The sequence below is a fragment of the Ammodytes marinus genome (genome assembly GCF_949987685.1).
Source record: "Ammodytes marinus genome assembly, chromosome: 12".
Classification (NCBI taxonomy): Eukaryota; Metazoa; Chordata; class Actinopteri; order Uranoscopiformes; family Ammodytidae; genus Ammodytes; species Ammodytes marinus.
Window position 1 is genome coordinate 3,764,348 of NC_137216.1, and position 24,646 is coordinate 3,788,993.

The window sequence follows — 24,646 nt, forward strand, 5'->3', positions numbered from 1 at the left end:
TTGTAGGTAAGTATTGGTTTCCATAGTACACACGACCACACAGAAACATCCCCCTCACTTATAAAAAGTGTGTTTTACCTGGGAGTGGGTCTCCGGCGGTGTTGACCTGTACAAAGATGGGCTCACTCTCCAGGCTGTCCTCCACAGCGTAGATACTGATGTTGTAGAGCTTCCCAGGTCTCAGGTCACTCAGAGTCACAGAGGTTGCAGTGTCTGGTAGAGTCAGCTCTGTGCTTTCACCTTCTACTGACGGTGTGTAGACCACACGGTAGCCTGCGTGGAGGAAGGAGACCGTATAGTTCACGCTGTGTTAAAGACCTACTTCACCGGTGGAAAGATGAAGGTGTATTGAACTCTGAGATCCTATGTAGTATAAATGTGCAAACATTTTAGAAATCGGTTCATCCTAGCCTGAGAAAAGGCAGAAAGAGTGTTTATGGTCTCACTGTCTCACCCTACATTTTCCCATGTTTGACATCACACATGGTAAAATGTAGGGTAAGGATTAACAGGACAGCTGGGCCAAGGGAAGACTGAGGGAAGACTGAGGGAAGAGACACCTCATTCGTTATATTATAATATTGATTTTTAGGGCTGTCAAAATTAACGCGTTAACGCAGGGTGATTAATTTCTGGAATTAACGCGTTCATTTTTTTGACGCGATTAACGCATGTGCAGAATGATCCACCCCGTGCATCCCACCCGTTCTGTACTATAGTCACTCTACATTGTGGCTGACCCAGGATCAGTAGCTGCGCGCGGCCAAACATAGCAGCACGCTAATCTGTGTTATAAACTGCTAACCACGGACCTATAAGTTATAACTGCTGCTAATGGCCACGGCTGTGTCTGTCAGAGGTGTGTGTGATTAATAGCCTACGTGACATCAACATAACGTCGTCCCATAGAACGTGGTCGCGCGTGCAAACACATACACACACACATAAACACACACGTCACACACACACGCACGCATGCGCAAACTGCAATCAGGTTGTATTCAGGGATGTAAAACCATGGATTCACCAAATAAATGCCATTCTATAGCCTATCCTATAGAACAAATAAACAAATTTGCGCTTGTGGGACATGTAATAAAAACCTTGAACCTCGAACCTTATCCTATATTTGCTCAAAGACATATGAGTAGAGACAGCCAAATTGAAGTATGGTGTGGTAGCATATGTTTTAGTTGATTATTTATTTACACCATCATTTGGATTTTCAATTAATAAAAAACTACATTTAAATGAAGGCTATATATTCACCTTCTGTCCTTTATCTTTCCATTCATACAACAATATACAGAGAAAATGGTAATTTTCGGGCCTATTTCGAATGGTAGAATGAATCGTGATTAATCGTGATTAAGGCGAGACACGGCAGGCAAAAACATCGTTTTTTTAAGCACTGGTCAATTTTGAGATTTGTGTCTATTTAGCTTCCATAACATGTCTTCTTTCATACTAGAATGGATAAAATGTCCAAAATATACGTTTTAGGTGTTTATTTTACTAAACTTTGACTGCTTGCGTCTGTATTTTGCTCCTAAATTCGTCAAAAGTGAGCATTCTAACGTAACATACAGCACCGCGACCGCTGTATGAATCATAATAACCATGGTACTGTTGGAAAGCTCTGAATCTCAAGAACAACGTTATCTGATCCAAATATGGTCATTTCCTTTGTATCAGTAACCAATCGTGAAAGTGTGAGGAGGGATTCAATGCTAGGAAAGCGACCTCATTGGCTAATGCACATTTCTGACGATGTGATTCGCTAAAAGGCATCACGTGATGCTAGTCCCGGGTAGCTCGAAAATCACAAAATAAAATGGGAAAAACGTCGAAAATATGCCAAACCAAGACAAAAAAAATACTTAATCAATTGGCTACGGACATTACATGATCGCCATTTGAAGGGGAGAAGTGTTAAAGACATGTAAATCACGCCGATCACGTCGGAGAGACACAGACTGTCAGAGGATCAGAGGGGAGATGGTGGGGAGAGAGAGCGTCTGTGCCGACAGGAGCAGGTTGACAGACAGTGGCTAATAATGAATTAACCACGTTTAAATTAGCATGTGGATGTAAATGTTACTATGCTATGGTTTATATATGTTAAGCAGTGGTAGGCCTATATGGCATTGAGGGGTGTAGGGCCTAATTCAATAAATTACTCTAGCTATTATCAGCAGAATTCACGTTTTTATCTTTAACGGCCGTTTTCTCAAAATGAGCTTTTTCCAATACTCTGCGAAAGATATCTCAACTTCTAGACCACTGACATCAACCAAACTTTCTATAATCATTCATAGCACTATTTTAAAGGTTTTTACAGAAGGATTTGTTAATATATTGTTAATTGTCTGATTTATGATACATTTTCCTCCTAAAAACATGCCGAAAATGCATTTCTAAGACATGTATAGTCTTTTTTGATTTATTAAATGAAAAAAGGCTGTATCCAAAATCTGTTGTGTAAAAACTTTAGAAACTAATATGTGGTTAAAATAAAATAGAGATTTTAACTCTGGCTTTATCCAACATCTCAAAATCTTTCTCGAAAAATGACCCAAATTTACGCATAATTGGTTAAATATTGCCATATTTGCATATTTAATAAAATATTAAAGAAAAACATGTAATACAAAAAATTATTGTGTTTGTGTCAGTAATCAACTGGCAAAGTTTCATGATGATATCTATAAATTAAAAAAAAATCCCTATTCACCTGGGGTGTCTCGCCTTAATCCACAGAATCCTGTGATTAATCTGATTACATTTTTTTATCGTTTGACAGCCCTAGTGATTTTATAGTGATAGAAGACCCGTTCCGTATGGGTGAAGTATTCCTTTAAGTGGAACTGCCACAGGTGAATGGGGCTGAGTAGTTGGCCAGGACTTCATGATACGATACGCATCACGATACATGGGTCACGATGCATCGCGGTACGATGCATATTGCGATATGGTATGATATTCTACAGGGTTCACTGAGAATGTAGAAATAGAGGAACTACAGGTTGCTGTGAAAGATCTGGGGGGTCTTAGGACATCACATCACATTATATTGATAATTCAGTGCACAAATTGAGTCTAAACTATCTCATTCTGAAAATGTAATGCCAATTCAAAAACCGAGAAATTGAGGAAACCGGCTATACAACGATTACGATCTAAAAACAGATATACAGAAAATAAATATCATGATATATTGTATTGCTGTATCGATTTTTTAAGCTCAGCCCTACAGATGAGTATGCAGGGGTACAAATTAGCTGCGGAATGATGATACATTGTGGTTGTGACAATAGTGTGAAAGCATACCAGTGATGGGGGCTAGTGGTTTCTCCCAGCTGACCACAATGGAACTCTCTCCCACCTCCTCCACTTCATGATCAACAGGAGCGTCAGGTGCTGTGGAAACAAATAGGTTGAAAATGAACCAACACTGCTTTGATTTTAATGCTTTTTTCACTTGACTTGTAGTCCCTGGCACATGTTCATTCGCGGTCTGGGACACAAAACAATATTCCAGTCTAGCAGCTGTCAGTTTTTTTGTGTGTGCCTCCCCAGAAAGGAGGGATGAGAAAATAAAGCAAGAGAAAGTGTGTCTTTCTTACTCACCAGTGGTTTGTGAAGTAGTAAGAATGAGTTTGTCCTCTCCCTCGTCTGTGACTTCATAGACGTTAACAGTGTATTTCCTCCCAGGCAGAAGCTCATTAATGTTCACTGAGGTAGCTGTATGGGGCACGTCTGAAAGGAAAAATATACATTGTATGAACACATTAGTTTGCATACATCTAAATAAAGGCATTATAGTCGGACAAATATAGAGGAATGTTATTGGTAAATCCCAATATTTGGTAATTGGGCCAAATTTACAGTGCACAAAATTGTTGCAAACACTCTCACACAAAACCCAACTGTATTTTTGTATATATATTCATTTTTGTGTATGTGTACAGCTACACTTACCTACTACCGTGGGTTGTCCACTGCTCTGTCCGTCCTCAGTGAGCTCATACTCCACTCTGAAACCAGAAACTGTGTCGGAGGCAGACACCCAGGAGATGACAAAACTGCTGGAGGTAATTTCAGTCACAGACTCTGAGGTGTCCACCATAGCCGGGGGTGGGGTGGTCTCGCCTTGTGCTGTAGCCACTACAGAGGAGGAGAGATGGAAAATTCACTAAGAGAATTGGCATCTTTCTGCCTCTAAGATTTACAACAGACAGCCGTGGCCTGGAAAAATGTGAAAATGAGAGCTTTAACGTTTTACTAAAGAATTGCTGGTTTACGTTTATGGGCTAAGAGGAACTTTTCAGGTTTTGTTGATTGCAGCTGCCGTATCACTTTGTACAAAAGTGATAGAGTTTTTATGATGCCAGCACCTGCTATCCTAAAGTTATTTTTCTAGCGCGTACATTTTTGTTGGAAGTGAGTGAAGGAGAAACCACAATGGTAATGTATTTATCTGTGACTATGTAAGATTAATACAGGTTGAAGCAAAGTCAACTTTGATTCAGTACGGTAAGAGAAACACAGGCTTTCTGGTCTACCTGGCGGAAACCGTTTAGAGTTGGAGGGGATTCAGACCTAAGCAAAGGCATTGATAATAACTAGAGATAAATAGCGTTCTTCTTACTAATGTTCTTGTTTGCTCTTACAGGTCATTTATAACAGTCAGAGGAAAAATGAGACTGTTTCATGAACATTTGAAAATTCCTCCTAGTCTCCTTACATGCAAAAACTAAGCTGCAATTATGTTGCAACATGCCTATATTACCATCTTTAGTGGTGTAATGTGTATGATGCAAAAATGTCAAACTGGATAGGATTAGCCAATATTTAGCAGTGCTATGCAGAATAAAAACACCCCTCACCCATACTTGGTTCAGGAAAAGTAGTCAAATAAACTGGTAACCATTTACAGATCAGTCAAGTGTCGACAACTCACATGATCCGTAGTTGGTGGTGAAGTCAAAGCGTGTGATCTCCCGTTGTCCAAAGCGCAGCACGCTGATGAGCTGACCCTCGTAGGTGATGCCCGGCTTGAGAGCAGAGATAGTGTAGGAGTTCAGATGGCCAGGGATCAGCACCTCTCTCCATGGGTTCTGGGTGTTTTTCTGTGAAAGAAGATGAGGGGTATTAAAAAGTAAATACATCAAGTCAAGTCAACTTTATTTATATAGCACGTTTATAACAGCCGAGGTGGACCAAAGTGCTGTGCAGTAAAATACATTACATCCAAAACATCATAAAGACACGTAAAAACAAGAATTGAAATTAAATTAAAACACAAAACAATAATAAAAACTTCTAGTAGACACTGTTGGGATAAAACGCTCTCAACTGGAGATAAAAGCCGAGGAAAAATAAGTGGGTTTTGAGCAAGGATTTAATTAACAAGGATTTAACAAAAAAATTCCCTTGCAAATTTGAGTATTTTTAGAAAAATGTACTTTTCATTTTTAAGAGTGCAAACCCTGTCCATCATTGAACAGCCGTTCTATTAAAATAAAAGTAAAAAAAATCCTGAGAATTTACATTTACAAAAGAGATGCAAGGGTATTTTAAAGCTTAGCGCACAGAACAGGACTGTCAGTGTCAGGTGAGGAGGGAGAGACGGGCAGGACGAGGCATCATTTATTTGTGAGATGTTTGATAGGAAAACTCACCACTCTCCATTTGAGGATGTACTGTGTGATGTGAGCCGACTGCGGGGCGTTCCACTGAATAGGGTGGGAGTTGGGTTTGTCTCCAGATTCTGTTATGATCACCTGGACAGGACGGGTACCACCTGAGAGACAACACAGGTAGAGGGCTTAGCAAAGATACATACATAAAGAAACAGACAACTTTTCTATTGTAACTATATCTTCAGAAGTTGATATTTCGGCAAGGACATAAGAACATTGTAGATATCAGGTATTTTGATTGATTGGATATCTAGTTAAAGCTGGGGTGGAGGATTTGGGGAGAAAATGGCAGTTGGGATAGAGATTCGAATCCAAATACCTCAACCGCTCCACTTGTTCTCTTTGGTCCCTCCCCTATGGTCCCTCCCTGACACACTCTACACCAACAACGTCGGTGCCAAAGTGAATGGACAGTCCCAACAGCCAATAAGAACAGAGAATCGGAGCCTCGCTCTGATTGGTCAAAGTGTACAGCTCATGTTAACTTTGACCGATCAGAAATCATATACCCCAGCTTTAAGTTTTGAATTTAAAAAAAGTCAAGACAAGACAAAATCTGCATAGCAACAAAAATAGCGGCACTACTGCCATTTGAGAAATTTCAAAACCCACAAACCGATGTGTGAGTGTGATGGGTGAGTATCAGTGTGTGGGCAGCAGTATTTTCCTGAACAGAACACAGAACGAGTGAGGAAAAACTAACACGTCCCCGTGAGATTCCAGCCTAGATTTTAGCAGCTGGAGGGGAGAAAACTTTTACGCTACTACTTGCAACTCTTTAACCTCCATTGCATCATGTTTTCATCACCCGTTCTCTTGGATATACTTCATTTTTGCTGTTTGTCAAATCGTCAGTTAGTAAAAAAAAAGCAGCATTTGGAGATCACTTAATAAATAAAAAAATTGCAAATATAGTAGATGTATTAGGGGAGAACGGGGTAAGTAGGCACACTTTTTACTCTAGTGAGAATTGCTCATCACCAAAACATCTGTCAATAGCCATTCCTACATTAAATTGAAGCTTAAGGTGTTGGCTAGAAATGTGTGTCTCTCTTTTTTTCCAACTTATTGTAATGAAGAAGTAATTTACCATCAAAGACACTCTGACACATTGTGACAACCAACCCCATCAAGGGGTCGGTTGTCACACACTATGGGGTTGTTTGTCACAATGTTATCTTAATGGGAAAAATCTTAAAAAGAAGGCAAGGAGGCAGAACCAAATTTGAATGTTTAATTGCATTGTCAAGTTGACAAATAGGCCTACATAACTTAATGTAGCCTTGGCAGCTGGTCTAGTTTGGGATGCACTGGGTTGTTTTGATTTTGTTGCCCTTTTTTCTTTTGCTTGCTAGCTGCCTTTTCCTGCTCTATTCTTTCCTTCTCTGGGGTGTCAGTGAGGATACAGCTTGACAATTTCTTTCGTTATTGGGTTCCTTTTCTGGCTGCAGCCTTGATATAACATGTGACAACCAACCCCCCAAAAAATTTGACGACCAACCCCAACTTGAATTTCTTGCTAGCATCAAGGCCAACAACCATCTGACAACTAATTAGCTTGCTAACCACAATCTAAACTATAGTTTACCCTTCACACTTGCTGAGGGTAACAAGTGTTTTGTTATAAACCCATTGTGTAAAAGCCTAGAAGAAAAATACTGAGAAGCAAAATATTTTGAATTTGACATGAAAAACACAAAACATCCTCTCACCTGAAATGCAGCTGTCTTCCTCCAAGGAAGTCTATGTATGTGACCTCTGATCCCAATTCTGGACCTTTTTTATATCAACATTTCAGAGCTAGCGCGCTCTGGTGGCGAGATATAACGAATGTGACATCCAACCCATGTGACAATTTACCCCGTTCTCCCCTACACAGTTCAAATTGTTCCCTGTAGTTATGCTCCAAATACTTAGACATAATACAGTATATCATCTCATTCTGACATCTCCAAACAACAGTTCAATTTCCTCCAGTTTGAACAATACTGCAAACAGCCGTCATTATGAGAGTAGAGTTGATTATCAGAATCAACAGAGATGATGGAAAAAGTTATGGAAAACTCAAATCCATTATGACCGAAAGATCATGGAAATACTTGTATGTTATGATAGGGTCACACAAAGGAATAAAACAGCATTTATCAACAAACAACAGGCACCCATAAAGGAAAGGATGCTAAAATAACAAAAAGTGTTGAAAGACAATCACAATAAAAGTGGAAGAGAACCTCTTGTGATAACAATAGGGCAAAGCTGATAGCAGGAAATCATGGAATATATTGTGCTGGATACGCCCCTCCCACGTCTACAAACGTATGTTCATGCTTAACTCTTCAAGCCTTGTCGCATGCTGCCAAACAACATTGAATAGCTGTGCTACGTCATTAGCTTATGTTGGTGGATCTTTCTTTTCTTTTTAATTTAAACCTTGTTTAAAAATCACACTGTATAAACTGGGGGTTTTGTATGGCAAAATGTGGCAGTCCACGCTAAAGTCTATCAATTCTCCACACAATGCAAATAACATTAAAAGGCTAAGTAGGTTAGTATACAAAAAAAAAGATAAATGATATCAGCAGTAGCCCAAACTGCGGTAACTTTACTGGTTTTCGGAAATGAAAAAAGCACACCAAGTCATCTTTAATGTCATGTGGTGAGCAGACTCCTGACATAAGCTGTGCTGATAGAAACGGGTAGCTTCTATAAAGAAACCGAGGCTTTCTGACCACTTTTCCAAATAGCAGATCTGTAATCAACGTTTCTGAGCAAGTGGCTCGGTTAACCAGAAGTTGCTAGCAGATACACAAACCTCAAAAACAATCTGGGACCAATTACTGCCTATTACAGAGCCACAGGCCACTGGTGAGGGGTAAGGGTTACACAGAATCAGATGTGGGACGCACATGAAAACGGATGCACACAGTCGCAGTGCAGAGTACACACACACGCAACATCTCCCTAGCATTGCATACTTGTTCTCATATTCTGTCTACAAGCACACACAGGCATTCCCCCTTCACTTTAAACACATAGACATAACATTCATCGGTGATGCAGACCGATGCACACGGTAAGATGGTGATAAGGAGCACAGTTAAAAAGGGAAGTAATTCTGAGAGTCATCTTAACAATGAGAAATGTCTCACAAAAGATTAAATAATACCCCAGACCCAGACGGCAGAAAAAGAAAACAGCATTTTCTTAGAAGATCTTATCAATGTAGGGCTAAATCTGAGACTTGTGAAAATCCTACCGTCCCTTGGGTTTTCCATTTTTACCTTTTATGGTGTTTGACCTCAGTCAACTGAGTCTGGATTTGCCTCTTGCTGCCCTTAAATCTTAGCATGCTGTATTGTGTATGCCTAGGCGCGCACACACACACATGGAGCAAGTTCACAGCTGGTTGCCATTATGGCCACTTACAGCAGAATAGTGCCCTGCATTTTGCATCTCCCGTCAACCTGCTTCTCACACTAAAGCAAACAAGTAACAGTTGTAATGTTCCTTTACGTAACACTTGTCCAATCTGTGCTAGTGAGCTTACTGGGAGGAAGCTATACTGACATATCTATGCATTATGTGGGATATTTGAATGTGATTTGTTCATCAAAATAGCAAATACATAACACAAAATCCCACCATAGTGTACAAGTGCATCACTTTTTATATCAAGACTAAAGTGAAATGGGAAAGGAATGGGAATGGCATTACATGTTGTTTTACTCAGGGATACCATAAAAGATCAAAAATGCACAACAACAACAAAAACGTGGACAGCTACAAAGAAGTAGGAATCGTTTCCCACTTAACAGGGGATGTATCAAACCCTAACCAATTGAAAAGTTCAGAAAGACAAGTGCCTAAAAACCTTAACCGTTGTGCTCTGTGGTCAGTTGTAATGACAAAGGGGGCAGCATTACTAACATATCAACAACAAAGCCAAAGGCAGGAACGTATGCGGGAGGAAACTTAATAGTCCAAACAAAACTGTGGGAATGTTTTTTTATTGTAACAATTTGGTCGACAGTGATGCTATCTTAGCCGAGATTGGTTTCACGGCGTAAGGATTGAGAGAACTCAACCCTCAGGCCTTCATAATGCTGTGCACTGAAGCATGACTCTGAATAGGCCTGGCTGAGGACTGAGCCGGGATGCAAAGCTCTAAAGACATCAGGTGATATTTGAAGAGATTGCTAAAAACCACAAAATTGAAAACCGTTGTTCCAATGGCCTTCAAGGTATGCCTGCCTGTGTGTGTGTGTGTGTGTGTGTGTGTGTGTGTGTGTGTGTGTGTGTGTGTGTGTGTGTTGGGAGGGGGGGCATTGTATACACATGCACCATGGTGTTTTGTACAGCTGTGGCAACAGCACATGAGATGTACCACATGCTAGCAAGAACAAAGACTCAGAGTGTGGGGGTGGAGGGGGTGCATCTTTAAAAGAGGAATTCACACCCCCTCCCATTGCTGCCTGTTTCACATCAAAGTCAAGGGCCTCATTTTCTAGGTGAGTTAAACAAACATGTTGATGCTGTGAACATTTTGTCTATTCCTTATCCTGCACTACAACAATTTGTTAGATTGTCAGATCTACCTGGCTTTCCTGGTTCAAGACACAAAGCTTGAGTAACTAAGTATAAGAGATATCAGTATATATTGTCATATGGTCCATTTTCTGAAGCAGCTTTTTATGGACAGATTAACAACACAGGAATGCCTGGTTTTGGCTAATGATCAGAATGAATAATGACCAGCTACTCAGCTACTCTTTCAACACATTGATTCAGACATTCTGTAAAAAAACAACGTTGCCATAAAGCAGTCTTGATGTTTAACTTGCAGCAGATCCTACTACTTTACGTCATATTTAAAATCTTACCGGGGTAGGACTGCTGGGGCTCGCAGCTGAGCTCTCCGATTCCGTTGCCATAGCAGTAGCACTTGTACATGATTCCATGGATGACTTTGTCCCAAGACTCTCCGATCTGATAGAAGGCTCTGGTCTCCGGCTCCTGGCACTGGTCTGAGGGCAGAGTCAAATGACACAGATGTTGCTCCTTTCAAATAGTACCCCATAGTAAAGTCAAAAGTCAAAGTCAAAATCATTTCTATAGCACATTTAAAAACAACATCAGTTGACCAAAGCGCTGTACAAGATACAATACAAAATAACATATAAGATACATGAAAAAAAAGTTAGGAGTGTCAAAGTCTCAACTTGAGTTAAAGGCCAATGCAACAAAAGTGAGTCTTCAGCAACGTATTAATTAAAATGTTCAACTTAATAATAAATAATAATAATACATTTTATTTATATAGCACTTTTCTCTCACTCAGAGCGCTTGAACTTAGTAACATAGTAGTCTATAGCAAGAAAATAAGGCAACTCAGTCAAAATGGTTGCGGCCTGTAAAGTGTGTAGTGGGAAACAACTCACCAATGGCATCACACTTCCAGCGCCCACGTCCCTGTCCAAAGCAGGTGCAGTTCATGGAGTAGCCTTCTTCATGATGCTTGGTAAAGGTCTGGTTCACCTCATAGGTAAGACCATCCACAATACACTGGTCTGCAGTAGACATACAAACACAAACACGGGTATATAAAGACTTAACAAAAAGTATGTAAAGTGTGTGTGTGTGTGTGTGTGTGTGTGTGTGTGTGTGTGTGTGTGTGTGTGTGTGTGTGTGTGTGTGTGTGTGTGTGTGTGTGTGTGTGTGTGTGTGTGTGTTGCAGGTGCAAGTAAAGCACCATTAAGTGCAGGTGTGCAGGCTCCATTAACCTTCTGGCAGGTGAGTGATTATATTACATGTGGCCTTTCACCTCGTCACTCAGAGAATTCTTATAATACTCTCTAATTACAGCCCCCCCTCCACACACACACACACACACACACACACACACACACACACAAACATGTCCACGACAGCAATGCTCAATCACCATTTTTTCCTCTTACCTATTCTGTCTCTCCCTGTTACACACACACACACACACACACACACACACACACACACACCTTTAATCTGGGAGTAGGCAACACAACTCCATTCGCCTCTGCCGTTGCCGACACAGGTACAGCGCATCATGTGACCCAGAACATCGTGCTGTTTGTCCCACTGGTCTCCCACGCGGTACATCACCCCTTCACTGGTAGTACACACTTCTTCATGGGCTAGAAGAACACACAGGAAGAAAATACAGTTACAAAAATGCATACTATTATGCCAGTCCTATTACACTTCTACTTCTGTTTCGCTTACATACAGTCACCAAAACTCATACAGAACATAACGCTGAAAACACATTCCAAACTACACCTTGAAACTACATTCAAACCCACATGAACACAACATGATGTTACCAATGTTATTAAGACAAGCCGTGCATACCGGCATCACGATAAATACAGCCATAAACACACCCAAATAAATGATCCCCCTTGGAGATCACTGACTCTACCCTACAATTACTACACAGTGCTGGAGAGGATGCAACCACCACAGAACACCTGTGTCCATAGAGACCACAGATTCTCCTGTATTTAAAGCCACAAACAGCTGTCCTGTGTCCTCTGTGTTTATGAATGAGTGTGTGTTCTCCGGTAATTAAACGTCTTTTTTTTATCAACAGAGATAGAAAGTTTGTCACGTGGGTGGGAAAGACAGAGACCTGCATTTATGTATGTGTGTGTGTGTGTGTGCGTGTGCGTACAAGGAACAAAGGGCTTCTCAGACTAAATTCTAAAACTTATGACTGGTATTGCTTCATATGTAATGTTCTAGAGCAGGTAGGCTGCATGCATACCAGTGGAAATCTCTTTGTATCTATCCATGAAGGCTATCCAAAGGGAGGAGTAGATAAAAGGCTAGATCTGTTCTCCTGGAGCCCAGCCCAGTATTTTTCTATTTCAGCAGAATCTGCACCAGAGTCAGACCATCTGGTTCCTGGGAGTAAAGTTTGTTTGGGGGGGGGGAGGTGATTTGCTCGGGCAGAAAGGGGGAAGTTTTTTTTCAACATGGTATAGAAAAGGACCGGGGAGTGGCTGTGTGAGATATGTAAGCGTTAGGCCTGGAGTTCAAGCAAAACAAATATAGGGTCGGTGAGATATGAAATCCCTGTGACTTTATATTGTTAAGTGATTCTTAAAAACTCTCCTCACTTGTGTTACACATGATTGAATGGTGATGCACTTTGGTCTAAAATGGTGGTGTGTGTTTGTGTGTTTTTCAAGTCAATTCATTGAATCAGGTTTTCTCTGGAATGTTGACTTTTTTTGTTTTGTTCATTAGTTACAGCATTAGCATAATGTGTAAAACATTTGATTAATGTCTAAAATGATGAGACCAAAATATCTACACTACTGAGTAGGGGAGTTTCCTTAGTGCCAAATGGACCCTTCACCCCTGACTTTAAATAGGTAATTATTTAAACTTATTTAGCGTACCACGTTTTCAGTGGTGTTAAGGTAGATAAACAAGAAAGTGTGAATCCAACAATGTAAATGGTGCAGTCTGCATATCAGAGATAAGCCCTGGCTGTGAGCTCACAGCTGGAGACTGTAGCCCCACACTGCCATCTCAAGAACACATGGCAGACACACCAGATTAGCCTATCCAGCAATCTTTAACAGAGGGCGGCAACAGGTGGAGGAGAATGGCCCCCGGACCTATAAGTGTTCTTTAAAGGCCGCCATTAACATCTCAAGTGCAGTGTTTGTTTTGACAATGCCTGTGAAGTCATTAAGATGGCTATCAAAGACTCCCCGCTGCTTTGACTGCTGCCGGGAGTTTAACACAGACAACCCCACTCTGGCTCTTGCTAAAGGGCACACACACTGTTTTTATTTTTCCCCCCATGCAGATGTTGACAGGGTGTTGGTCCATAGAAGGGTCCCAGAACTGAAGTTTGCATATAAAATGAACTTTGAAGAAAGTTATAGATTGAAAAGGAAGAAGTAGTAAAATAAAGTATCAAAGCAACTGCTATGTACTTGTTCATTTCAAAGTAATTGGCCGATTACATGCGCATGTGTCAACTCCACAATACAAAACATAAGTTCTCACAAGAAAATATAAATCTAGTGTTCTATCTTCGTTGGACTTCAAAGACTACTTCATCTCAGATAAATCCTGTGGATGTTTTCCTCTGTGTACAGTCCACATTTCACAGCCCCACTGCCAATCAGACTATTCCACTTCTTTCTCTGAAGTCCACTTTGATGTGTAGACACATGTAAAAAGTCATTTGTTTTGGGATAATTAAAGCTACCCTACTTTGATATCTGTGGACCTTGTTTAACCATGACATAACACTTGGAAAGGACATGACTGCACTACGATAATTCAGCTCATTTGGCTGGCATCTACAATTAACATGGTCTTACTTTGGAATGCCATCATTCTTTCTATGTGGTTTAAAAAAAAGACTAGGCTCACCTTAACATTAACACATATTAGCTCTGGTATCTAGAAACGGCCTCTAGAATTGTATGGTTTGTATATGCCATTTGACAGCAAGTTGGCATCATCTTTAGCATTTCATTGCTCCTAGACAGACGTTAGTGCAGTGTCAAAGACCCCCTAGTGTTTCACTGGCCTCTGCCCTTTTGTTACCCATGGAGAACTAATTGACACCTACACAACACAATGACACTTTTTCTTGCAAGGCGGCGGTGACTGAAGTATGCTATGAATTAAAGGTGTAACTGAAAATTACATTTTGCCTGTGCCATTAGCCCTCACTCCCTTTTAACATCACTCTGATAATAGCTTTTATGTAAATTGGTTACCCATCAAATGAAGAGTATCGTTAATGCAAAAGGCAATGTTAACAGTTAAGTCGGATTCAGACTGGGCGGAGATACCTTTTACTTAACACTGGGAGGGACATTGCAATTAGCCATGCTAATGTTGTTTGTGGCCCCCATGGCTAGCGCACTGCTGAATATTTGAACAAAAATCCCTCTATTTTTGCCATCTAGCCACATTAATTTGGAATTTTTAACTCAACTCGACTTGTGTGGGGAAATAAGCTTGTTTTTTTTAGTTGCTCTGTTTTCATTAAAATGTTAAAATAGTGTGGCCTGAAACCACTTTCACACAACTACAAACAACATTAACAATTCCAGCCTCAACATTTGGAGTTTCCCGTGCCCCTCCCTTCCCTCACTCTCCATCAAACACACACACACACACACACACACACACACACACACACACACACACACACACACACACACACACACACACACACACACACACACACACACACACACACACACACACACACACACACACACACACACACACACACACACAGACTTACCGGCCATGGGGCAGAAGCCAAAACGTTGTTCTCCATCATAGTTGGTTGTGGTGCCACACCACTTCATGCCATCTCTGCGTCCATCTGCCGAGCAGTCGGTGTAGTTTCGCCCGTTGTAGAGGTAGGGGAACTGGCACAGTGCACCGTTTGAATTACCGCCTCGTGTTGCCACCATTACTGTGAAAAGAAAAACAGAATAATCATATATCTCTGACCTATCCAAATAGGGATTTTATTTTAAGCTGAAAGTACATAGTATTATACAAAGTGTGTTTGTACCAGGTTTGTACCGAGCTTATACTTTTCAGATATGATGCAGTGTAAAGGCATTGCCAGGATGTTAAAAAAAAACTGTCAGTCACAAGTCATTAAAGTGTCTTTCATAGATATTAAATCCTTAAGCTCACATTAATATAACATTTTTCATATACATTTCCGAGTATTTTTTTCAAAAATAATCCTGCTAGTCTTCAGACAACATAACAAAATGTATCACTTACAACCCTTACTGTTCTCAGACGGTGACACCTTAGCTCAAGTTAGCTTCACTGACTAAGAGGACAAGCTAAGTACTCAGCCCAAACAAATACCAGGTTTGAATTGATAGCTGTTGAGTTATGTTTTACCATCTACTGTTGGCCATCTGCATTTTATTTATCCATGACAGACAATAGCAAGCTAGTTTAGCTGCCTTTTTTTCAATGCTACATGCTTGATAATGGCTAGCGATAAGTGATTAGCTGGTTTCTTTTCTGGAGAAGAAGACTCACCACTCTTTCTGAACAGCATTGAAGACACAGTCCACTCTCATCATGGAACCTCATTCATAGCTTAACAGTGTGTGTAGATCATTTAAACCAGAGGTACGCTAACGCTTAACGTTATTAGTCGCAGCTGAATAAATCCTCACAAATCAAGGCCGTAAGAAAAAAAATCACCCATCCCTCGTCAACTATCAATCTCACTTCAAAAATTCCTAAACAATTCTTGTCTGTAATTATATTCAACATGTCGGCTCACCATTCTTCTCTGTACAGAAAGAGTATTTCTGGTCTTTGTCAAAGTCAGAGGAGGTGGAGCACCAGAGCTGTCCATCAGTGCGTCCATCAGAGGTACAGGAGTGATAGGTCTTGCCCTTGGAGACAAAGGGAATCACACAGGGCTGACCTCCAGAGTTGCCACCGTACACTGGAGCCGGTCCATCTGTGTGGAGACGCGGGAACACAAGTGAATAAAGTGAATATGACTAAACAGAGCCCATCACCACAAACAGCTGAATTCATGTGTTTGGGTTGTGTGTCTTCTCTTACCCCACTGTTCACAGCTGATTCCGTTACCGAGACAGGTACAGATCATCTGCTTGGCTCCCTGGTTCTTAATCCAGCGCTGGCCGATGAAGTAGCTCAGTCCTGAGTCAGTCTTACAGGGGCCCTCCTGGGAGAGCTCGGGCACGGCACCAGGCTGGTAGACTGCAGGCTGGATGTTAGTGATCACACGGGAGCCAGTACCTGGAAGGAAGAGTTGGATTCAGGTTGGATTCAGGTTGGATTCAGGTTAGCGGTGTCCAAGGGGCCGAATGAGAATTTTGCAAAATAATCAAATAAAAATAGAACCTATTGATAGATGATGTAGCTTAAACACCAGAGTGTTGCTTTAAAAATATCCACGAAAATAAACATATCAGAACATGCAACTGTCACTGGAGTAAACAGCTCTTCAGTTGGAGACACCATGTGTCATGCTGTATAACATAGGGGTGTGACGATACATCAATACTGTATATCCATTCATTGGTGAACGATCCAACTATATCTATGCAATGCCCAAACATCACTGCATATGGCCATATTATATAAGCTATTTATTTATTCTTTGTATTAAAAAGAATGAATTGTTTTTCATTGAAATATCCGAGATAGTTCAGAAAAAATTGATCCAATATCGTACCGTGATGAAACCCGTAATGTATACCACAATGACATACACGATAAAATAATGTTCTATTTCGACTGCACTGTCCAATTTACAACAGCACACACCCAATACATAACATTCAAACCACTCAAGGCCCATTCATCCGACTGACTATCCCCACATTTCATCTCTCCCTCTTCGCTACCCCCACTGCCCATCTCTCTCTCTCTCTTTCTCATGAGGTCACGACCACCAGTCACAAGATGTCTCTCTCACTTCAACACATGGACACTCGGCACTCCTTATCTCTCCCTCCTGACAGCATCTGTCTCTGGTATACATTATTCTCTCCACACAGAGTGCAGGGGGGAGGGGGGTGGGCATTATCATTTCTCACCCAGGCCAGTGGTGTGAAGTGAGGCATGTCTCTCACACTGCCATTCCCCACGACCGTTCCCCGTGCACAGACACTGGAGCGTGTGGCCTTGGGGGTCCGTCTTGGTCCAGGTATCTCCAATACGATAGGAAGACGTAGTATCCTGGTCATTACAGCGATCTAGGAGAGAGAAGGGAATGAGATGACGAACCCATTCAAATCTATGGAAAATTTTGAGGCGGCTAATATGGTGAAACCCTTATTTTAAAGCCATAGAGCTTAACTTATGTTGCCCCCCCCCCCCCCCCCCATGAGGAATTTGGAGTAATGTCAGCACATCTACGTGAGGTAAGCCTTCGGTTAACGGGCATGGATTTTTTTGCGTTAATTTTTTTTATCATAGCAGTAGAATCAATAACTGATTCTTGGGCGCTTCTTAGGGTTGTCTGACCGACATTCATATGAAAAAGTTAAGCACTATTATCTTGAAGGTGCAGCCTGCATGTGTAGAGGGTCTGGAGTGACTCTAAAGGGGGAATGGTTCCTCCTGGACACCAGCTGTTTCCGTGTTAGTTCTTTGAGACGTTGTTGATAACTACTTGTCTAACACATGATGCATACTAACAATTTATCGATGACCTCCAACAGTGCGAGGCCACCCTGAAGGCACGCCGCATGTGACAGCAAACTTCCAGGGAATGACGTTCATGTTCATCCCTTACATCATTAAGGATGCTCGTAATGGCTCTAATTGGAAACAACGACTGGAACACATTTCCGCCAGACAGCCTGTTAAAATCAGCCCACCAAATCCCAAGCTGCACTCTTTAACTTTGATTCTGTCATCAAGGCTAGAGAGAATATCCGTGTGTGACATTCAATGAGGATTAGGCCTATATGCATAACGACACGTTATTCAATTAAAGACAGCAGCATTCTAAGCAGCAACTAATTCTATTTTCTGCTTGCAATGAACCAGGTTTCCCCATTTAGTTTTTGAACACGTAGGATACATTGATGTAGATAGAAGAAACACACAATTTGAATGCAGAAAGATGAAGGCAATGTGACAAGGAAGACCGTAACATACATTTTTCCAAGTTGTCCCATCAAATGAAATACAGTTGCACAGACAGAAGTAATACACATAGGGTGGGGGGGTGAGGGGGTGCCAATACGATACAAACAAATAAATCCAGTTCTTCTTACTTCTGGAGGTGCATGTGATGCGTCCACTGCCCTCTCCCAGACAGGTGCAGTCCACCACCATCCATCCCTGGTACGGCTTCTCCCACATCTCCCCAACCACGTAGGATGTTCCCACCGTGTTGTCATAGCAACGCTCAGCTGCAGGAAAACAAATCGAGCAACTCAAAACAGAACGAGAAAAACACACGCCCAAAAATGTAATGCTATAAAACAAGAGAATTACATGATAAGGATTATCAATCATCCCAACTCTTGAGACAACCCGACCATATCCAGTCATCTGTTAGTCAGTGGCTGTCTCTCTGCGTGACTCACCCACAGGTTTGCAGGTCCACTCTCCCTTGCCGTTCCCCAGACACACACACTCCAACATGTAGCCTCCTGTCTCGTGGGGTCTCCTCCAGGTGTCACCTATCTTATAGGAAGCTCCACCCTCGTGACAGCGATCTGTGGAGACAGACAGGAAAAGGGAGATTTTTTTTGTGGATATCGATATGCTTGTGTGTGTGTGTGTACGATGTGCATGGGAAAAAAGCCAAAGGAAGAGAAACACACACTCAGACATTTATCCCATTATCTAACCACACAGCTAACTGCTAACCGCTGCAGGGCACCAGCTGCTAATCAGCTGTGGAGAACATGGAGAATAACCAATTTTTTTTTTTTTCACAGGCATCAGTCTGGCAAACCAGGCTGTGCACAGACACACATAAGAGAGGATGTGTGGTCTGGTCTTGGAACAGTTAACAGAGTCGAGAGGCGGCACACACACAAAAAAACACTCAAACTTACTGGCAATGGTGCAGCTGATCTTGCCCCTCCCAGATCCAATACAGGTACAGTCCCAGATCATGCCATCCTTGGGTCTCTCATAGGTTTCTCCCACAGTGTAGGACTGGCCGTTGATCTTATCGTGGCACCTTTCCTCTGCTACAAGGAGAAAAGAATGGAACAGGGGTATGCATTTGATTTAGCACAGAACAGGGACATAAAGATGGATTGATGTGGGGTCATGGTGCAAAAGACGTGCTTTGTGGACATACAGCATTAAATCAATACAAATAAAACCATACCTTCAGGTTTGCTTTTACACTTGATGCCAGCGACTCCGTGGCATGTGCAGACCAGAGTGCTGCCCAGATACGGCCGTTCCCACTGTTCACTGATGCCATAGTGTTGACCATTCTCTAAACACCCATCTAAATAGGAGAGCAACAGAGGACAGAAAAAAATTCAAAAACATTCAATTATTTACGCAGCAGGAGGTCTAATAAAAATGGTGCCCCTCCCTTTGCTCCTATACTCCAAAACACAGGCTGTGTAGGGAAACTGTGAGAGAAAAAAAACAACTCCACCCACCCACACACCGACAAACAGTGTACCTGCCTACCACGTCCTTTTTTTTCCAAAATGGAAACATATACAGCCCAACGGAACATGGCCTAGCCCTGACTGTAACTACAAAACACATAGAGCAAGCAGTGCTATTGGTTAAAAGACAACAGCTTTGTGTTTTTACACCAAAGTAAGCAAAGCGTTAATGGGAATACACATTCGATCGTGGGACAAGGCTTCACCCATGTCTGTGAAATTGACCCTGGACATGTTAACTAAACTTCAAAAAGTCCCCCCAGGGCAGGGCAATAAATCAGTTACACATTAAGAGGAGTGCACTTCTACACTTTTAGTCTCTCTCTCTCTCTCTCTCTCTCTCTCACCCCCCACCACCACCACCATCAGGCGTGTTCTTTGTTCACATCTCATGACTTCACTTGCCAGGGACATCTCTTTTTTTTCCACCACCAAGTTCTAAATTGAAGCCAAGAGGTTTTCTATTTTTCTCTCCCTTACTCTCTCTCTCTCTCTCTCTCTCTCTCTCTCTCTCTCTCTCTCTCTCTCTCTCTCTCTCTCTCTCTCTCTCTCTCTCTCTCTGAGGCTTTGATCCCTTTGAGCCTTCATACATCAGAATAGAGCAGGGGCTGAGGTTAATCCAGTAATTCCAAAATCGGACATTAACAACATATTGTATCTCAAACAGATTCACATTAGAACTAACACCCTGGAGAGGATAGGGGACACAGTCTAAAAAGATGTGCCCTGAACGATTAGGCTATGGACATCATTAACAACTCAAAATATCAAACAAAGTAACTCAGTCCATCCTTCCACTTGCCTTGAATTGCCCCAAGAGACCACTTGTGGCCCCCGGACCCAAGTTTGGGAATCAGTTATTGCCTATACACGAAATCAATCTTTTGATAATTATTTTTTTTAAACTCACCCTGAGAGACTGAGGGTACTTGGTGATGCTGCTGCGCGTGTCGCCGGCCCCTGTGCGTCCCTTTGGGCATGCAGTTCACGGCGCTCCCGATGCAGAGCGCAACCAGCACCCTGGCTATAGTGCTGCCAGCGGCGGACATACTGCTGGGTTAATGCGACACTCCGAGTGCGGTCACAGGTTACAGGTGCTCCTTGTGCAAAAAAGTCGCTTCCAGTGCTAAACCTTATTTTTTCCTTCTTCTATTTCTTCTTCTTCTATGCCGCGCTCCAGCCTCCCCGTTCAGTCCGCTCCGCTCCAGTCCGCGGCCCCAGTGTGCAGGTTACCACCTCAGTCAGGGGGAGTGATTTATCTGGGCATGGCTTAGTTTCAGCCGGCGGGTGGGAGGGAAGGAGGGAGTTCCAACATAAGAGAACCGACTACCCACGCAGCCTCAGCACGTAGGAGCGAGACAGACATACTTTATTATGCTACTATGATGGTAAGGCAACATTCCAGCTCGTATAACGCCTCTTCTTATGTCTGCAATCAAAGCTATTGAATATGTCATAGATGTAATACAACTGCAAAACTGAGGTAAAACAAACAAAAAAAATAGGTCTATATCTTTGAAATCACGATGAGGGAATTGCTCTATTATATTTGTATTACCCCACGCACGTTAAAGTAGCCCCCCCCCCCCCCTGACCCCAGCCCATCCACTTACTGTAAAGGTTTGTGGTTGTTGGCCACAGGGGCGCATCCCAGCTCTCATCTGCTCCCTGTTTAAATGTCAACCAGGGATAAAAAGAAAATCCACCAGCTGTAAACTAATCAAACCTCCTATCATTTTTCTGCTTGTCACTTTAACAGCTGTCTACCCAGATTATCTTCTGAAGAGTCCCAAGTGAGCTTGAACATTCCAATTTACTGCATTTTGTGATTGTCTTTTGTTTCACACCATGAACAGAAAAACACATGTAGCCTACTTATTCATTTCAACATAAGGGAAGCCTCTCCCACTACATTCTGCACAATTTCATCCATACCATCAAAATTATGAGGGCCTGTGTCTTAATTTCCACATTGTATTCCTATCAAGTCAAGTATCACTTTTGACTGGTTCATGTTATACAAGCACGTTGACACTATGCAGTATATTGGCCTATAGGTTTTACATAGTCCTGGTAGTGATCAGCAGGAATTAGGTCAATGCCGTCAGTGCCTGGAAAGTCTCCAGTAGCCTAAAGTTTCAATGTCTGGAAAGTGTTTATTTGCCAGGGGTTGTATTGGAACGCTTCGTCTGTTGCTAACTTCCGTAATGTGCATGTCCGAGGTTAATTCATTTTCATTCTTGCACTCGTTCTCTCTCTCTCTCTGGCTCTCCTTTCCCCTCAGTTGAAATCAGTTGATTATTTTCATGCCAGATTCCTTCTCATTGGCTCTGAAAATCTGGCATCTCAAGTTGAATGCTTTAGCGCCATATAAAGCAAGAGGAGTGCTCTTTATCCATCTCTGACTTTGCTTATTTCTCACTTTGGTTTTTGAGAAAACACCTCCTTTAAGTCAAACAGTTGGGTTAGATATGGTTTGGCAGTTGGAATAGTGAGGTTGAGTGGCCCTTTTTCATCCTATTCCCTCCAATTGGGTAACATTATCGGTTGTAAATATTGTTAACATGGTGACCACTTTGTAAATGGAAACATAATGTCATGTTTGTTTTGCCTGATTGCTCATTTGTTTTTCTCTCTCCATGAGTGCAAACTTCCTGCCGTCTCACCTCTAGACAATTTTGAGGTTGAAAAAACCCATTCATGGTCAGTCCCTGGGTTTCTCTTCAACAACAGAAACAGTTGTCTCAGAACTCTGTTAAGCCCCTCTGGGACCTAATGGATGAATCAGCCATCCCCCCATAATGATGATACAGACGCTCCAGTACGGTACATTGTATTCACATCAGCTGTTTCGCATGTCATGGTTGTGGATTCATTAACTGAATGATTATGTGAGACTTGGTCACATAATATTATAATGCTGTACTACTACATGATTTTAATAATAGGTGATGGTTGACATAACATCGGTTCATCCTAGCCTGAGAAAAGGCAGAAAGAGTGTTTTATGGTCTCACTGTCTAACCCTACATTTTGCACAGTTGTGATGTCACAACTGTTCTAAAATGTTTGCACATTTATACTACATAGGATCTCAGAGTTCAATACACCTTCATATTCCCACTGGTGAAGTAGGCCTATAAGAAGAAGAAAAAGACTGGCAGTGGCAATTATATAGATTGTCATTCTATGGAGACATGTGTTTCAAATTCTCAAGCAATGTGCTCTCAATGGAATATATCTGTGATAAAAATGAAAAGTGGCACACTGGGCATCATTATTTATTCTGCAATGTAATGAGCTCAACTGTTGCAGAGCAGTAAAACAGATGTAATGTCAGTCAAGTGGTTGATGAAGCCTTGATGAAAGGGGAGCAGGCTCTTGGCCATGTGGGTTATCTTATGTGTGTCAGGAAATCTGCTGAGTGTAGACACATCTCTGAGGCGTTGGGGAGATTTAATGTTGGCTTGGTTTTGCTTCACCGTGACATTGGTCCTAACACTGTCGTTTATTAAGCATTTGCACCACACCAGTAGACAACGATCAGTTACGGGGGAGCTTATTTTGATACGCCGTTGTATAAGGAAACCATCTGTTACATTTTGTCCCATGCATGGGAAATCTGTTGGCTGGCATGTGGCCATACTGTAGACTGGTTTTTTTCTTTGCTTTTCTTTTTTTTTACACAGACATAGATGTGTGATGAATCTCAAACACTCAACAACGGTGGTCCTGTCAGAGTCTGAGTCAATTTAATTCAAATGGGATGTACCAGCATGGCCATCCCTACTTACACACAGCGTTCACCTACGCTGAGGGTAAGAATGCACCCAGCACACAAAGTGAGGAAGCATCTCCTGCTAGCAGAGAATCTCCACATATGTTTTCACTTACAGACCCACAGTGTGAATGCCATCTGCTTGTCTATCTGTCCGCATACACAACTAATCTTCCTGCTCTTTATGTTTTTCCTCTCTCTCTCTCTCCCTCTCTCTCTCTCTGTGTAAGACCTCAGAATATACACTCATCTATATATGGACATGTTTGTTGGATGGCGATGTCACGTAAAGGTGAAGAGGTGAATAGGTCACCTGACATATGCTACTACTGGCAAGTTTTTTACGCTTAATTGAGCGCGTTTCTAATTATCCATGGAGGCAATGTCAATATTATGTTTCTTCTTTGAACTTGAACTCTGAGCTCATGACAACAAAACACTGCAAAGTTTGTACCGCACAGGGACAATTTTCCGGGGGCAAAACCTGATATTGCATCATGCAGTAAAAATGACATTATCCATATCAATCTTACGTAAATAAGACACATTAAAATGCTCCACTCAACTGAAACCAACTGAAAGCATGAACAAGTATACTCAATATTTCCACTGGTTGGAGGCTTCTTTTGGCGTTCTTTGATTCTTTTATATACAAGAATGATCGTATGTTGACAATCAAGGTTTTGTCTAAAATCATGGTAAAGAATAGCCTGGAAATCCAGACCTGTCGCTGGCAAATTAAATTTGCTGCGCCTGTTGGTCTGGACACTCTCCATTGAAGCTCATTAAATATGTCAAGAAATCCGGAGCTACCAATCAAATTGTTCTTTCTGATATGGGCGGGCCAGAGCCCTATGTATGGTGCTCTGGGGCGGACGTAACCGAATGACGACAGTGCGCTGCCGAAACCGTGATAGTAAACATAAATGGCTGTGGGTATGTTGTTCGAGTTTGAGACTGCTTTCCCC

The 24,646-nt window shown here is 41.8% G+C and overlaps 1 protein-coding gene across 1 annotated transcript in view; it reads right to left on the reverse strand.

Moving 5' to 3' along the window:
* The window catches only part of LOC307258507 (fibronectin-like), a 42,024-nt gene extending 20,918 nt beyond the window's left edge, over window positions 1-21,106 (reverse strand). Inside the window, exons 1-18 of the mRNA XM_080038065.1 lie at window positions 20,811-21,106; window positions 19,603-19,728; window positions 19,322-19,459; window positions 18,845-18,976; window positions 18,530-18,667; window positions 17,342-17,500; window positions 16,341-16,538; window positions 16,051-16,233; window positions 15,031-15,207; window positions 11,723-11,878; window positions 11,144-11,272; window positions 10,586-10,729; window positions 5,685-5,806; window positions 4,964-5,132; window positions 3,982-4,167; window positions 3,631-3,759; window positions 3,331-3,420; window positions 79-273 (exon numbers count right to left, since the gene is read on the reverse strand). Of these exons, the coding sequence (XP_079894191.1) occupies window positions 79-273; window positions 3,331-3,420; window positions 3,631-3,759; window positions 3,982-4,167; window positions 4,964-5,132; window positions 5,685-5,806; window positions 10,586-10,729; window positions 11,144-11,272; window positions 11,723-11,878; window positions 15,031-15,207; window positions 16,051-16,233; window positions 16,341-16,538; window positions 17,342-17,500; window positions 18,530-18,667; window positions 18,845-18,976; window positions 19,322-19,459; window positions 19,603-19,728; window positions 20,811-20,949 (2,710 nt within the window). The 5' untranslated portion in view covers window positions 20,950-21,106. The remainder of the gene's footprint in view (window positions 1-78; window positions 274-3,330; window positions 3,421-3,630; window positions 3,760-3,981; window positions 4,168-4,963; window positions 5,133-5,684; window positions 5,807-10,585; window positions 10,730-11,143; window positions 11,273-11,722; window positions 11,879-15,030; window positions 15,208-16,050; window positions 16,234-16,340; window positions 16,539-17,341; window positions 17,501-18,529; window positions 18,668-18,844; window positions 18,977-19,321; window positions 19,460-19,602; window positions 19,729-20,810) is intronic.
* Between the last annotated feature and the right edge of the window lie 3,540 nt (window positions 21,107-24,646).